Here is a 16,469-nt window from a genome sequence, read left to right on the forward strand (position 1 = left end):
GAATCAGATATGAAATTGAAGGGGTCATTGTATCAGTCAGCTCTGTTGCTAAAGCATACAGCATAGAATAGCTATGAAAGACATATAGAATATGATTTTGCTGCTACTAACCATAGCCCAAGGCTAGTTCAAATTAATCATAGATGCTCATCAGTGTGAAAGAGAATGTCAATGTCATGCATGTATACTGAAACTGTGCTCTAACTGCTTAGAATCATCACTACTCCTATACCTACATCCTTCCTGCTGAACTTGGCAAAAGAATCAATATGTGAAACAAATAAAACAGAAACAGAGGGTAGCCTTGCCCAAATTCAGGTTTGACTAGGAAGCTTCGGGTTTGTAAACCATTAACTTGCAATGCACTTCAGACATGCCCACACACTGGTGTATTTAATACTTAATCCCCCCAGTAAAATAAATCTATGTATACTTCCAGTTTAGGATCTTAGTTCATGCCCTCATCACTTGATTCAAAATTTGCATTCTAAATTGTCCTATTTACAATGGAAATACCATATAAATCTGTCACACCTCCCACCAATCATGGCACAGCATCTCCATTTTGCTTTGCCGAAGCCTGCAAGCCTTACATCAGAGAAACTCCTCCCTCCCTTTCAGCCCAGTTTCTTTCACTGTTCTGTAAGTTATGGACTTTTCTCCAATTAAAGAGAACTGAGAGCACATAGCTCCATGTCAGTGGCCACACAGGCAGGATGGTGATGAACGTATCTGGAACACCTGCCTTCATCGTTCACAACACAGAGTACAAGAGAAGAGATACCATGCTACAACTGCACAAGTTGTTAATGAAACACCATTCTCACTGCCATAAGGAAATCATTAAGCCAAACAAATTGTAGAAAAGATTCATAAGAATAACACTGGACTTGATGGTATGAAATATAAGGAGCTACTGGATAAGCTGAGAATTTTTTTCCCCCCGGAGCATAAGGCGGCTACAACTTCGTCGTGGTTTGGAGGCTTGCGTGCCTCAATGACCTGGAGAGCTTTGTTGGCTGGAGTCAGGGCTTTATGCTTTGGCTCTTGGTAAGGTCACCCACTTCAAACAGGTCAAAGGCTAGAAGCCAGACCAAGAGTGGTCCACCAGTCCTCCAGGTTTGGGGGCTCAGCTCAGGGCTAACAACCCTGACTGATAAAACAAAACTGTTACGGAAACAGCAATGAAGATCACATTTCTGAGTCTCCACCCAGGACTTGCATGACTGACAGTATTTGAAAATCAAGGGGAATCTAGTGACATGATGAAGGAAGCCCTGAACACCGCCATAGACGGAGAACCTTCACTGTTGCCCTAAACGGGCAAAGGAGAGAAGAGACATGGGGCTGAGATTCAACCTTAGAGAAGGTTATAAAACCATAAGGCACACAGATAGGGTGAATGGTCACAATCTTTTTCCCAGAATAGAGGAGGCTCAAACTAAAGGACACAGTTTTAACATAAGAAGAGGCATACTTAGAGGGGACCCAAGGGCAACTTTTTCCACAAAGGGCATAGTTGGTGCATGGAACTGCCAGAGGAAGTGGTAGGGGTAGGTACAAGTACGATATTTAAAAGACATTTAGGCAAGTATATGGATAGGAAAGGATTAGAAGGATGAGGGCTAAACACAGATAGACAGGACTCACTGTGGTATGCAAATTGGTCAGCATGGATAAGTTTGGCCAAAGGGCCTGTTTCCATGCTGTGTAAAGCTATGACTCTGGAATCTGGTGATTCACATCTGAAATACATACCCAAGTATGCTCAAACTTTCAATAAGAGTCCAGAGAAGCTTTACCAGATTGATTCCTGGATAGTGCATAACAACAAAATTAAACAGAATGAAGCTGACCTCGTTCGAATTTTGAAGAATTAGAGATAATTTCTTTAAATTTACAATTTTTTAATGGAGCTTGACAGGATAAATGCAAAGTTGATATTTTCTACAACTGTGCTCGAGTCAGACTGAAATGTTATAACACTGAGTGAAACTGAGGAGGAGGACTGATGCCTTTATTTGAGATGAGTTTTTATTCGTATATTAATGAGTTAACTATACTTGTTGACAGTGTTCAAATAATTCCTTGGAAGTTGCAATAAAATCTGTTTAAAACACAGCACTTTGGATTATATTTACGTAATATAAATGGCAGGTCCTGTCCTGAAACTACTTAAGCTCTCTTCCAGGCTTACCAACTGACAACTGGCAATGTCTATAAATGACTTACAAACATAGGAAAATATTCCAAAAACAGTACTTCATCGTATTATCGAAAATAAAATCTAAAATGAAAATTAAACTTCAGAAATGCAATTGAGATGTTTAAAATACTAGAAAAAATTGTTAACAAATACATTCGAGGTTATTAAATTAACTCAAAATATGTAAATCACTTGAAACCTCCTATCTGTCTTACTGCGACTCCTCACCACAGAGATGAAGGATGACTCTGGGTCTAAATTAGGACTACATTGAATCACAGGTTCAATGTCGACACGTCTTAGTAAAACTGTGTAGGAATGCAACTTGGAGATACTGGGGACTGGAGCAACACACAACAAGTTGGAGGCACTCAGCAACTCAGGCAAAATTTATGGAGGGGAACAGACAGTTGATGGTTCAGGTCAAGACCCTCCATCTGGACTGAAAGATGGAGGGGAAATAGCCAGTATAAAAAGGAGGAGGCATGGGGTGGAGTAAGAGCTGGTGGGTGACAGGTGGATCCAGGTGAGGTTGGGTAATAGGCAGATGGAGGAGGAAAGTGGGAATAGTACCAGAAGCTGGCAGAGACAAGGTACTAGAATCTAATAGGACAGGAAGGCGGAGCATGGAATCAAGGTAGGGAGGCAGAGAGGGCTGATGGTAGTAAAGGGGGAAGGAATTGAGTGGGAGGAAAGGAGGAAAGAAAAGATCAGGGAGATGGAGTCTGCATTGATCTGGGGAGGGGCTACTGCACAGGACTGAAAGAAGCTGCAGGAGGTTGTAAATCTAGTCAGCTGCATCTTGGGCACTAGCTTACAAAGTACCCCGGACATCTTTAGGAAGCGGCGTCTCAGAAAGGCAGCATCCATTTTTAAAGATCTCCAGCACCCAGGGCATGCCCTTTTCTCACTGTTGCCATCAGGTAAGGGATACAGAAGCCTGAAGGCACACACTCAGTGATTCAGGAACAGCTTCTTCCCCTCTACCATCCGATTCCTAAGTGGACTTTGAAGCTTTGGACACTACCTCAATTTTTGTATTTCTGTTTTTGCACATTTTAAATAATCTATTCAATATACATAATTGATTTACTTGTCTATTTATTATGTTTTATTTTATTTATTATCTTTTTCTCTCTGCTAGATTACATATTGCATTGAACTGCTGCTGCTAAGTTAACAAATTTCACGTCACATTCCGGTGATAATAAACCTGATTCTGATTCTGAAAGGTCAGAGGGCAAACAGTTTACTGGAAGTTGGACAATTCAATTTTCATGCTACCAACTTGTAGACTACCAGCATGAGGTGCTTGCGCTTAGCCTCACCTTAGTGGTACGGGAGGCTAAAGGCAGACATATCAGTGTGGGAATAAGAAAGAGAATTAATACTGGTTGGAATTCAGGAAATCCAGATGGCCTTCAGCAAAGTGGTCACCCAATCTGCTTCCTGATGAGGCCACATCAGAAGCACTGGATACTATTATGTATTTAATATTTCAATAATATTGTAAATTTATTGTTTGTTAAAGCATTCTTGTTGTTTAAATAATTTATTATCTTTATATGTAAGAAGTATGCAAATAGCATATGCCATCATGCTACCGTGTCATACATACATACATTACCACTTAAAGTAAAAACTTGCATTCCCAGTTCTCTTGTTTTCTTCTCAGTTAGTTATTGTGTTTTGGAGTTATAAAGTATAACAGATGCAATAAATAAAGCTGGAGTATATGCAATTAAATTTCTGCCTCACCTGGAAGGACTGTTTAGGACTCTTTTGGTGGGAAGGGAGGACGCATAGGGATAGGTGTTACACCTCTTACGGTTACAGGGGAGAGTGCCCAGGAGGGAGGGGGTAGCAAATTGATGATCTGCCACTCACCATGAATAACGATGGCAAAGACATCGCATAAAGTTCATGACTTCCATGTTTATGCAAGTGGCCAAAAACAATTCATTCTGGGCCTCTGTAAATAAAGTTTCACACTACTTCCCTATTTTGTCCTCACTGCTTTTCTCTGAATGAGCCTTCTATTGTCTGCAAATTTGGATTACACTAATATTTAGACATTAGACATAATTTCATCTGTAAGGGCAAATTGTGCATGAAATTAATTTGCCACTTATTTTAAAGTGTTTGCACCAACTTTATTATGCATAATAATAGATCACGACAATATGACCTTCACAAATAACTTACCAAATAACAAGATGTCCGACATGCTGAAAGTAGTGAATTAAAGTGTTCCACTAGCAACAGTTACAATTCAGAAAGAGTAGAAATAGGAATACTCATGAGATACTTAAGCAATTTACAAAGGCATTTTGTAGAGATTGAGTACAAACAACTGTCTCAATGCCACTGATATTCAACAGTTTTGAACTTGTTTTCTATATAAATTAAAAGGATATAAAGTACAAGCAATTTCAAAGTGCATCTGCAAATAATTTGTTAATTGCTATAATTTCCAAAGCAAAATCCAAATTACTGCTCTGTAACCAGTTGTGCTTGGTTGTTTACAAAAATAAAATATCAGACATAAACAAGAAATCATTTGGGGAAACTAAGAAGAATGCATCAGTATTCTATTGTAAATAGAAATGTGACATTAAAATATAATGCAGTACACGACCTTGCAGTTGAGACTTCCAAAAGTCTCCAGCATGACCACGAAGTATATCCTCAGGATACAAGTGACATAAATATAACACACCCTTCAGCCTGGGTTATAACAAGGTCACCATTACGTGTGTGGAGTTTCTATAGGATTGCTACTAAATAACTGCTGCCAGCTATGGTACACCAAGACTGCAGCACTAAAGAATTGTGTGTCACCAGTGGAAGGAAGCCATTTGCTACTAACTCCATGCCACAGTAATTCGGGTATTCCTACTCACTGGCAATTACCCCATTGTGTGCATATTCTTTTCCTTCAGATAGTCACCTAGCTCTCTTTTGTCAAATACAGTACTCATAATATATATGGGTACATTTGGAACAGAAAACACACTATATGGAGATATACTGTACTCTGGACCTATTTTGTACAATGAAGCAATAGCGATGATTAAATTATAATACCTAAATTATTCCTACAGCCCAATGCATCCTGTCTGACTGATTTAGGATGGCCCATCGCTCACAACCTGATTCATGGCAAAGTCATCTTCATTATTGAAATTAATCTAGTATTGTATTAATACAATGTTCAAACCTGTGCAGCTTAACAGAAGGAAAATTAAAATTAAAAACAAAAAAAAACTGATGTAATAAATGTCATGGCAGCCAGTTACACATTTAATATTCTTTCCTTAGAAGCTAAACCAGAGAAAGCTCTATGAAATCAGAATTGCATTGCACTACACACTACAAGCTTTTCTAAGATTTTTTAATATTTTGTTAATATGAAGTTCATTGTAGGTAGATGAATGATGCTGCCTCCGTAAAATCCTCTAAATTCACTGGAAGGATTAAGTAACTGAAGATCAATGATTTTGTTTTATCTTTGTGAAGCAATGTTTGTCATGTAGGAAAGCAGCCTTGGATGTTTAAAAAGTAGAACAAGAGGCATCATTCCTCTCACCAGAGCAAAAGTCTGATATCTAGTTAGCCTCATTGATTTCATTTAAACAATTCCCACCATTGTTTTCACATTATAATGCTTATATCAAATCTTCAGATGTTTAAGGTACCTGAATAGATAGAATACATATAATCCTGAAACTGGTTCAACATTCTCACAGTACTTTCTCCAAAAGATTGGCCAATAATTTGTCTGAATTTCTTGATTAGGACTTTCCTAAAATAGAGAACTTCACTTATGGAGTTAACACTGCATAAATTTTGGGGAACATACAAAATGCTGGAGGAACTCGGAAGGCCAGGAAGCATCTATGAAAAAGAATACAGTCAACGTTTCAGACCGAGACTCTTCAGAAGGACTGATTTTGAGGCTTTACTTCACCTACTTCTTGGTTTATTAAAAACACTCACCATTTATTAAGAAGAAATGCTGATTACATGCTTCAATCCAACCTACAGAACGTATGTAAAATCTATCTAGTTAACTGACAAGCAACACTCACAACATGCTGGAGGAACCTCCAGCGTGTTGTGAGTGTTGTTTTGACCCCAGCATTTGCAGATTATTTTATGTTTATAATGAACTGACAAAATCATGCATCAGGAGTAGGAGCAGGAGCAGGCCGATCAGGTCCTCGAGTCAGCTCCACCTTTCAAAATGATTGTGGATAATGCAATCTTGACAATCACAACCATCAACTCACTTGGAATTCAAATCTTCGTCAATCTCCACAATGAATATGCCTCCACAGCTCATTGGAAGAACAACCCTCAGAAAAGTAATTCCTCTTTACTTTTGTTTTAAGACGTTATACTAAAAGAATAATATACCTTATTCTACATCCATTCTTGAATGACATCATCATCCGCATTGACAAATACCCTTCAGGCTCAATTCATTCTTCTAAACTCCAATGAATTTGGACTCAATCTGTTCAACTTCTCTTTATACATTAACTCTCTCATCCCAGGAATCAAAATAGTGAAACTCACCTGCACTCTTCCAGTGCAACTCTGGAGTGCTTAAGTATGGTGAGTAAAAACATACAGAGTACTCTAGGTGTGATCTCACCAGTACCTGTAAAAGTTGCCTTAAGTCTTCCACTATTTTATACTCCTCACCTATTGAAATAAAAGCTTACATCCCCTTAAAAGTAAATTTTAAAAATGGCTTCAGTTTTTCAGGACTCCTTTATGCCATTCTCCATTACTTTGTTGACAGCTTAAGTGCGAATTAACCAGCCACTGCATGCAGATTTCCAATGCATCAATGAAATTCAACTGCTACAATTGCAACAAATAGTTTGACTATTGATACACATAGATATGAGGTATTGTTGGGTGTCATGGCACTTACAGTGTTCAATTTTTAATATCTTATTGCTAGATGTGATGATGGGGACTTGAGGAAGAGTTAAAGAGGGATTATCCGATTGACACAATTGGCTAAATTATGGTTGTAAATGCTTCATTATTGTCTCTGGCTAGACTCCTGATTGTATATCATGCCGCTACCTACTCTCTGTTATGAGACAGAATAAGCCCAGAAAGAGATGGGGAAGTTTGGAATGTTGGCTGGAAGATATCAGATCCATGATTATAGTGTTTGATTAGTCTGTAGAATAGCTCTCCCCAGCGTTTTCTATCACTCTGCAGTATTTTACTTTCATTGAGAATAGTTAACATGCCAGCTTTAACTCATCACTTACTGTTGTGCAACGAACCAGGTTCAATATTTGTTTAAACTCATACCTTTGCAAGCCTGGCTCTTTTGATGAGGTCATTAAGTTTACGTAGTGCAGCATTCCGGGGTAAACTCTTAATATCCTTGAAGAGATCCTCTGCTTCCATTTCAAAGAGTTTCCGATTTTCTGTAATCTGGAGGGGTTTTGACCAGAAAGAACCTATGTAGACACGGACGACCTCAGGGGTGTCAATCACTTTGCCAAGGGACCACATCAAGGCACCATATACCCTCATCAGTTGCTGTGTATCAACTTGATCAGCCTTGTTCAGAACAACTCTGATTTTGTCATCTTGGCCTCTTAGTGCCTTGATAGCCTCTGAAAACTCATCAGATATATCCAACTTGTGGGCATCAAACAGCAGGATTATGCGATCAACTCGTTCAGCAAACCATCTCAAGACTTCTGAAAAGTCATATCCTAAAATAGCAAGTGTACTGTGATTAGTCATTTTTTTTCATCAAAATCGGCACAACCTATGTAGAAAACCCACAGCATTAAAATATCTGGCAACCATTACTGTTATATTTAGAAGAGACTAACAGTTGAACTAAGTGTTGGGGGGGCGGTAGGACCTAAACAGCACATACGGGAGGGGTGAGGGGAGGGTAGGGCTGGGAAGGGGAAAGGAGACGGGGTGGTAGGGTTTCCTTTGCTTTTTGCTTGTTTACTATACATACATTCATTTCACTTTCATTATGTTGTTATAAGAAAGAAAAGAAAAAAGAAGCATTGCACGTTAATACATTGTCGGTTGTGGTTAAGCTGATGCTGCTTCACAATAAAAACATCTGAAAACCCACGCATTTAAAAACCCTTATGGAATTTCCTACTTAAGAGCATAGGTAAAAAGACAGCTCACTACTAATTTCTCAAGCAGGATTATGTTTGAACATTGAAGAGAAGCTTTGGTGGAAAGCTTCACATCTCAAGGGTGATTAATAAAAGTTTTAACTAAAAGGTTTGTAAAATAATAAAGGGGTGCACTTTTCAGAACATAGTAGATATGGCCATATTGAAACTACTCCCAGACTTTCGGAAAATGAAATTGACTGCAGCTTAGAATCTATAGCCCTGACTTATTTTTGGGAGGAGGCAACATAAAAAATGCAATTGGCAATCACACACAAAAATAGTACCCGTGGAATTAAAAGGGTGAATAAATGGGGGAAAAAAAGAATCCAGTTTATGCAAGTAATTTCTAATTTACCATTTCTATACAAATTATGCCAAAACTGAAACAAAAAGGTTTGGGCCTGTCAAGACCACCTTAAACCAAAAAGGTGCCTAAGCCCAAGCGGCACTACACATTGATCAAAGCAAAAAAGAACAGTTAGAGCATATCTGCCCAACAGATCACCAGAGTACCAGTTGAATAAACCCAGCTGGGATCAATAACTCAGCTTGTGGATGCTGACTAGCCTATGAATTTCTATTACTTCCTTCTTAAACTTAAAGTTTTCAGCAGCAGTATTTCAGTTTTGTTTCAGAATACGTAAGTATCATTTATGGAAACAAAACTAACTACTATAAACTGAAAATATTTCTACTTCTTTATAAAGTGGTCCAGCTCTGACGAATAAAGGAAAAATACCAAGGGAAACAACTTTTCTTTAAAAATACAATATTATACTATTCGTTTGATGCAACATTTCATGTTGTTCGGGATATCAATTTATGGCAAATTTAAAAAGGATGAGTTTAGAGCCTGAAGACCTTTACTCACCCTACTATTAGAGCATTTTTATTACAAGCATACCGTGAACAAAATCCAGTTTGGGATAAATTATTAATTTTGATGTGAAAACTGAATGAAATTCCTCAACTCCCCTATTGAATAAAATTTTGCTTACTTATGTAAATCAATTAGCCAAGTAGAAATATGCACATCTATAATTCCATCTGAAAAACTGGCAAAGTAACAAAGTCTCTGAAGAAATAATCTGATTACTGACCAAAATCATCATACAAAGAGACTGTCAAACATAACAATGGAAGGAAAACCAGACACAGTTCCTTTTCAAGCAACTTTGATGTATGTTGCTTGAATTTCCAGCATCTGCAGAATTCCTGTTGTTTACAGTTCCTTTTCAGGTGTCCTGAAATAAATTCCCAACAGTCAAACAGGCACACATTTATGGACGGTACTGCTGCTGCAAAAATAACAAATTTCACATCATTTAAGTCAGTGATAATAAATCTGACTCTAATTAAACCGTAATCAATCAGAACAAAACTAAACAACACTATGCGGAAATCCTAACCACTGGGTGTTTTTCTTCGGTTAAGAGAACATGAAATCAAACAGAACTATGAAAAAAAACCCAAGATTTATTCAGTTCCATAATAAAACAACTGAATTATTAATTCAAAACCTCACATTTCAACAACCTACAAAAATAAACAAAACAACTAAGAAACAAAACATAATGGAATATACTCCAAGTTTCTACTTTCTTCAAAAGAAACTATGCAGCTGGCTTAATTTGGTAAAACTGAAAAATTAGTCTAATTTCTCAATTTTACTGGAAGTACAGCAATGGAATCAATATAATGAAAATGTTTTAGAAGTAGATATATGATATCAATAGAATAAACCTTCATATAAACATACAATGCACTTGCAGCTATTGTCGTTCTTTAGTGTAATAATATGCATTAACCATTACAAGAATACTGGTACTGACTTCAGAACCAGAATCAGGTTTAATATCACTGATATATATCGTGAAATTTGTTGTTTGCAGCAGCAGTATATTGTAATACATAATAATAAAAACCATAAATTACAGTAAGTATATATTTATAAAAAAAGAAAATTAAATAAGTAGTGCAAAAAGAGAGGGAAAAAAATAATAAGTTAGTGTTCATGGGTTCATTGTCTATTCAGATTCCATAGGCGGAGGGGAAGAAGTTGTTCCTGATACGTTGAGTGTGTATCTTCAGGCTCCTGTGCCACCTCCTTGATGGCAGCAATGAGAACAGGGCATGTCCTTGGTGATGGGGGTCCTTAATGATGAATGCTGCCTTTCTGAGACATCGCCTTGTGAAGGTGTCCCCACGATGCAGCTGGAAGAGTTTACGACTTTCTACAGCCTGCTATTAACACCAAAGTTGTATAAGCAACAAATACACAAAATTTATATTAGAGAAGGTGGGGGCTTTAAGGGCAAGATAAAAAGATTACATCTCCTCAGATACCAGTGTATTCTTGCTTTTCATGTCAAGTACACGTGCTGTACTTTTCTATGACTCTACACTTAGGTATTGCTTCCCCACCAGCAACAAACAGGTACACACATAAATGTCTGCCTTGTGTATCTAATTGGAATTTTTTTTTTACCCAGGATAGAAAGAAATTAAAATTACATGACTTTGGAATATCTGTTCTGTCCAAACACATTGGGCACAGGAAGCTCAAATGCTGACCAAGGAATCAGTAATTGAAAACGCAAGTTTCAATACTGTGCCTATTTGATAGTTCCCAAATTGTGGTCAGTGCGACACTGAGCAAGCAGCATGATTGCTGAATTAATAAGTTTATCTGAAAGTACTTCCAGATTGTAGATAGCCCTAAGTAATGTGCACAAACTAATTGCTCATATCACAAACAGCTAGATAATTTTAGATTTTATATCCACTTCCTCATTTGCTAGATTCACGTGAGTTGAACAAAATGTAGCCTCAACTTCTGCAATTTTCAATCTGAAATACTGGGGCAATTGATCAGTGGCTGGCATTGCCTAATCTATTGGACAGGTTTTATCTGCTTTCATGTTAAAAAAAGTAGGAACATTTAAAATTACAAGTATAAACAAAAACAAAGTGCTGAAGGAACTCAGCAAGACAGTCAGCATCCATGGCAAGCAATAAACAGATGAAAGAATTTCAGCTCCCAGTGTGAAATGCAGGCAGTTCACCCCAGAACCGGAAGTGATGGTGGTCTGGCATCGAGCTGAAGCCATTTACTGTAAATCATCAACATCATCAGGTGCCATGCCCAATTTGAGCTTTGACTGTCATGGTCCACACACTCCTGTTTCAGGTCAAGTGGATCAATTCATTGGTATTCATTTCCAGTTCTCTGGCTGCTGTCTCCATCATCATTTGTCTTTGTCTTCCTCTTGCTTTCTTCTCTTCAATCTTTCCCATAATTACCGTGCATTCTAACTCCTCTTTCCTAATCACATGTCCAATGAAGTTACGTTGCCTTTTCATGATCTCATATATTATTTCTCTTTTTGTGCTTGCTCTGTTCATGACATTCTTGTTAGATATTCATTTCGTCCATGATATTCTTTGCATCCTCCTCAAAAACCACATCTCTGCTGCTTCAATTCCTTTCCTCATGTTACTAGATATGATCCACCATTCTGAGCCATATAACATAACTGGATAAACTTAACATTTTAGTACTCTGAGGCGGGTTGTCATGCCTAGTTTAGTGTTGGTCAGTATATTCTTCATTCTCGTAAAGGTGTCTCTTGCCATCCCTATTCTTCTTTTGACGTCCATGTCATCTGCCATCTGATGTCACCCAGCTTCCTAAGTAGCAAAAGTTCTGTACTTGTTTTATGTCTTCCCTGTTTATTTACAACCTACAGATAGGATTCTCCTTCTTTTTGGATATCATCATACATTCTGTCTTTTTGTAATTGATAGATAGACCCATTTTTGCACTTTCTTCAACAACTATATCAATCAAGTTTTGTAGTTCCTCCTCCGTACTTGCAATTAGCACAGTGTCATCCGCATATCTAAAATTATTGATGTTTTCACCACCAACTTTGATTCCTAACATATCTCTTATTCTTTGTATTATTTCACTGTACACATTAAACAAATCTGGGAGAAAACACACCCTTGTCTACCGCCTCTCTTGATTTCACTTCTTCATCTATTCTTACAGCGGCAGTTTGTTCCCAGTACAGATTTCTGATTAGGTGGAGGTCTTTCCAATCTAGATCTACAGTTTCCTGTAATATTTCAAATAACTTACTGATTTAATCAATGACATTGACTGGAATAATACCAGAAGAGATGAAAAAAATCAGTATTTACTGTAAATATGTATTAATTTTACCCACCCAAAGTTTGTCTTTTATCAAGAACGTATATAACATGGTTTCAGGAGTCAGCGTGAGAATCAAATAAGAAAAGTAAATATACCGCAAGCAGTTACGAAAGAGACTCAGTTCTGACAGAGAGAAGCTGCCAGCCAGAGAGCGTGTTGTGTCCCAAAGCTGGTGTTGTTCAGTAAATTCACCAAGAGGCATTCAGGTGAGACCCTAAAATGGATAACCTAAGTCTTCCTGCACCTATGCAGTTTACCAGCAATTTAACGATAACTGGAAATGCTTCAAACATCAATTCAATATATATTTAATGGATGAAAAGTTGAAAGTGTCCATCTGTCTACATTGTAATTAGCAAAGATGATTTGGACATCTATAACAGCTTTCTAATTGATGAGACAACCTTGACATTGGACACTCTAATGACAAAATTTGAGGAGTATTTTGCCCTAGAGTAAAACATCACGTTTGAAAGATACAAGTTTTCCTCTGACCAGAAACAAGGTGTTAGCTTTGACCAACACTTAGCTGAGCTTCACACACTGAGCAAGTCCATAAGTTTGGAGATTTGAGAAACTTACTAGTTAGAGTCAAAATAGTTTGTGGATTCCCAGATAATGTTCTCAGAGAAAGATTGCTTCACAAAAAGATTTGATGCTGGAAAAGGCTGTGGATATGTGTAGGGCAGTGGAGACCACAAGCTAAGGAACTGCACAGGGCTGAAACAACAGGGCATGCTGTGAAAACAGAGCGGATGAGCACAAGGCGTTTCCCAAATCAATAGCAAAGCAAAGAGTTAGGCTCAAACAGCAAATGTGGAGGTAGGCACATCCCAAAGATGTATCCTGCTTATGGAACGTCCTGCAGTCATTGTGGGAAGCGGAATCATTTCACTAAGTACTGCAAAGCTGGGGCTACCAAGAGAAAGATGCATACAGTTGCTAAGGAAGTGGAAGAAGTCTTTGTACATTTTCCACAGACTGCTGGTGCTGGTAAAACAGGATGGGTCGTTCCAGTGACTGAATGAGACAGTAATTCCATTCAAGCTTGATACTGGAGCCCAGGTTAATTTGTTATCTATGGATGATTACAAGACTCTCAAAGTAAAGAGCATGAATTACACAGTTAAGTTAAAAACGACAGGCTATACTGGAGAGAACATTCCAGTAAAAGGGGGCTGTTTAGTAATCTTCAAGCACAAGAGGCAGCACCTAAAGGCACAGCTACTGATTGTTGAAAAGTGATTTCAGCCAATATTAGGTCTGAGTGCATGTAGAAGTCCCAACCTGGTGAAAAGAGTTTTTGTAGTGGTTTCACAGACCAAAGATGACCACACTTCATTCATGGAAGAGTACACAGATGTCTTTGAGGGGCTCAGATGCTTACCTGGTGTACACAAAATTCATGTAGATGAGACAGTATCTCCTGTTGTCTATGCATGCAGGGAAGTTGCAATTGCACTTAAAAACAACTCAAACAAGAACTAGCATGCATGAAATAGATAAATGTCATACAGAATATTGAGAACCAACAGATTGGCTGAGCTCACTGGTCATTGTGCAAAAGAAAAGTGGAGTAAAGCGGATATGTCTAGACCCAAGAGATCTCAATGAAGCCATCAAGAGAGAGCATTTTAAATTGCCAATACGGGAGGAGATCATGTCCCAGTTTGCAAACTTGACACGTCATCTGTGTTTTGGCAGATGAAGCTTGGTGAGGCAAGTTCAAGACTGTGTACTTTTAACACACCAGAGGGAAGATATCGCTTTCTTTGGTTACTATAAGGGATCCTGTCAACACCAGAAATCTACATGAAACCATCCACGTAATCTTTGAGAGCACACCTGATGTTGAAACCATTGATATCATTGTCTGGGGGTCCACCAAGGAAGAACCCAATGCACTACTGAGACAGATACTAGACATGACATGAAATGTCAATTTGAAATTAAATAAAGAGAAATGTGAGCTTTGTGTTAAGACACTTTCATAGGAGATGTCATATTGGAAGAATGAGTGAAGTCTGACCCAGGAAAGATGTCAGCTATTGGGAACATAGAGAGGCCCCAAAACAAAGAGGAGATAAGACGTTTCCTAGAGATGGTGACTTACCTGGTAAGTTCATCCCTCAACTATCTACTGTATCAGCACCAGTTAGGTCGTTCCTTAAGCAGGGAAATGAATGAATTTGATCTCACCAGAGGCTGAAATGAATCCTAACTGAAGAGCCCATACTGAAATTTTACAATCTGGAAAGGCATATGAGGATCTTGGCTGATGTGTCCCAGCATGGCTTTGGAGCAGTAGTACTGCAGCAGCATGATAACACATGGCAACCTGTGGCCTATACATCAAGGGCTTTAACAAGTGTGGAAGCCAACTATGCACAGGTAAAGAAAGAGCCTCTTGCCAGCACATATACATGCAAAAGGTTCTATTTGCAAATCTATGGATAAGCTTGAGAAGTGGAGACAGACCATAAACCATTGGTCTCTATTATGTCCAAACCACTGAATGACTATCCCATGAGGATACAGCACTTGTTGATAAGGCTGCAGAAATATGACGTGAAGATGATCTACACACTCAAGCAGTCAACAAAAAAGGAAAAAGTGACCAAGAGATTTACACTGATATACAGGCCTACATCCACATGATTGTCACCTCCATTCCAGTATCTCCCAATAGAACAGAGATTAGGACAGCAGCAGGGACAGAAGAAACAATGAAAGTAATCAAAGCGACTATACATTTGATTGTAATGGAAAGAGTCATATTATGGTAATTGATTTACTTTTTAAACTACTCAGAAGTTGCAACACTGCAATCAACATTCATCACCTTCCTGAAAGCTGTGTTTGCGAGGAATGGAGTTCCATGTGAAGCAGTATCCACAATTTTCAAGCTGTGAATTAGAGTCCTTTGCCACTGATTCAAGGTTTTGACATATAACTTCAAACCACATTACCCAAAATCTAAGGCCTAATATAGAGTTTTGGTCAAGGTAGTGAAGGGCCTCATGAAGAGGGCACAAGATGCATGAAAGGACTTCTACAAAAGTCTGATGATTTACAGAAGAGTGCCACAGTAGAATGGTTTTTCACCAGCCCAAACACACACACACTAACCTTCCAGTACACAAAAATCTGTTGACACCTGAAAGAGCAGACAACACCTAATTGGCTATAAGAGAAAGGGAAAGGGAAACAGAAACAGAACCATGCACCTGGCCGCATGGAATGCTGACAACAACCTGGCCCTCAACACCCAGAAGACCAAGGAGATCATTGTGGACTTCAGGCATGCTAGGAGCCACACTCACGTCCCCATCAACAGAGCTGTAGTGGAGCATGTATCAAGCTTCAAATTCCTTGGTGTCCACATTTCCGAGGATCTCACCTGGTCCCTGAACTCCTCCGTCCTGATCAAAAAGGCGTAACAGTGCCTTTATTTCCTGCGGAGCATCAAGAAAGCTCACCTCTGTCCCAGGATACTGACGGACTTTTATCGCTGTACCATTGAGAGCATGCTCCCCAACTGCATCTCAGCGTGGTATGGCAATTGTCCCCTATCGGACCGTAAAGCACTCCAGCATGTGGTGAAAACTGCCCAGCAGATTATCAGCACCCAATTGCGCACTATTGAGAACATCTACCATAAACGTTGCCTGGGCAAGGCGAAAAGCATTATCAAGGATGCATCTCACCCTAACCATGGACTTTTTACTCTCCTCCCATCCGGTAGGCGCTACAGGAGCCTCCGCTCCCACACCAGCAGGCACAGGAAGAGCTTCTTCCCTGAGGCTGTGACACTGCTGAACCTCACATCACAGCACTAAGCAGTATTGCACCCATA

General features: G+C 38.8%; 1 protein-coding gene across 1 annotated transcript in view; it reads right to left on the reverse strand.

The window, feature by feature from the left end:
- The window catches only part of LOC134349347 (EH domain-containing protein 4-like), an 80,752-nt gene that overhangs the window by 17,148 nt on the left and 47,135 nt on the right, over positions 1-16,469 (reverse strand). The window contains exon 4 of the mRNA XM_063053516.1: positions 7,547-7,959. Coding sequence (XP_062909586.1) covers positions 7,547-7,959 — 413 coding nt within the window. The remainder of the gene's footprint in view (positions 1-7,546; positions 7,960-16,469) is intronic.

Source organism: Mobula hypostoma, chromosome 1 (genome assembly GCF_963921235.1).
Source record: "Mobula hypostoma chromosome 1, sMobHyp1.1, whole genome shotgun sequence".
Lineage (NCBI taxonomy): Eukaryota > Metazoa > Chordata > Chondrichthyes > Myliobatiformes > Myliobatidae > Mobula > Mobula hypostoma.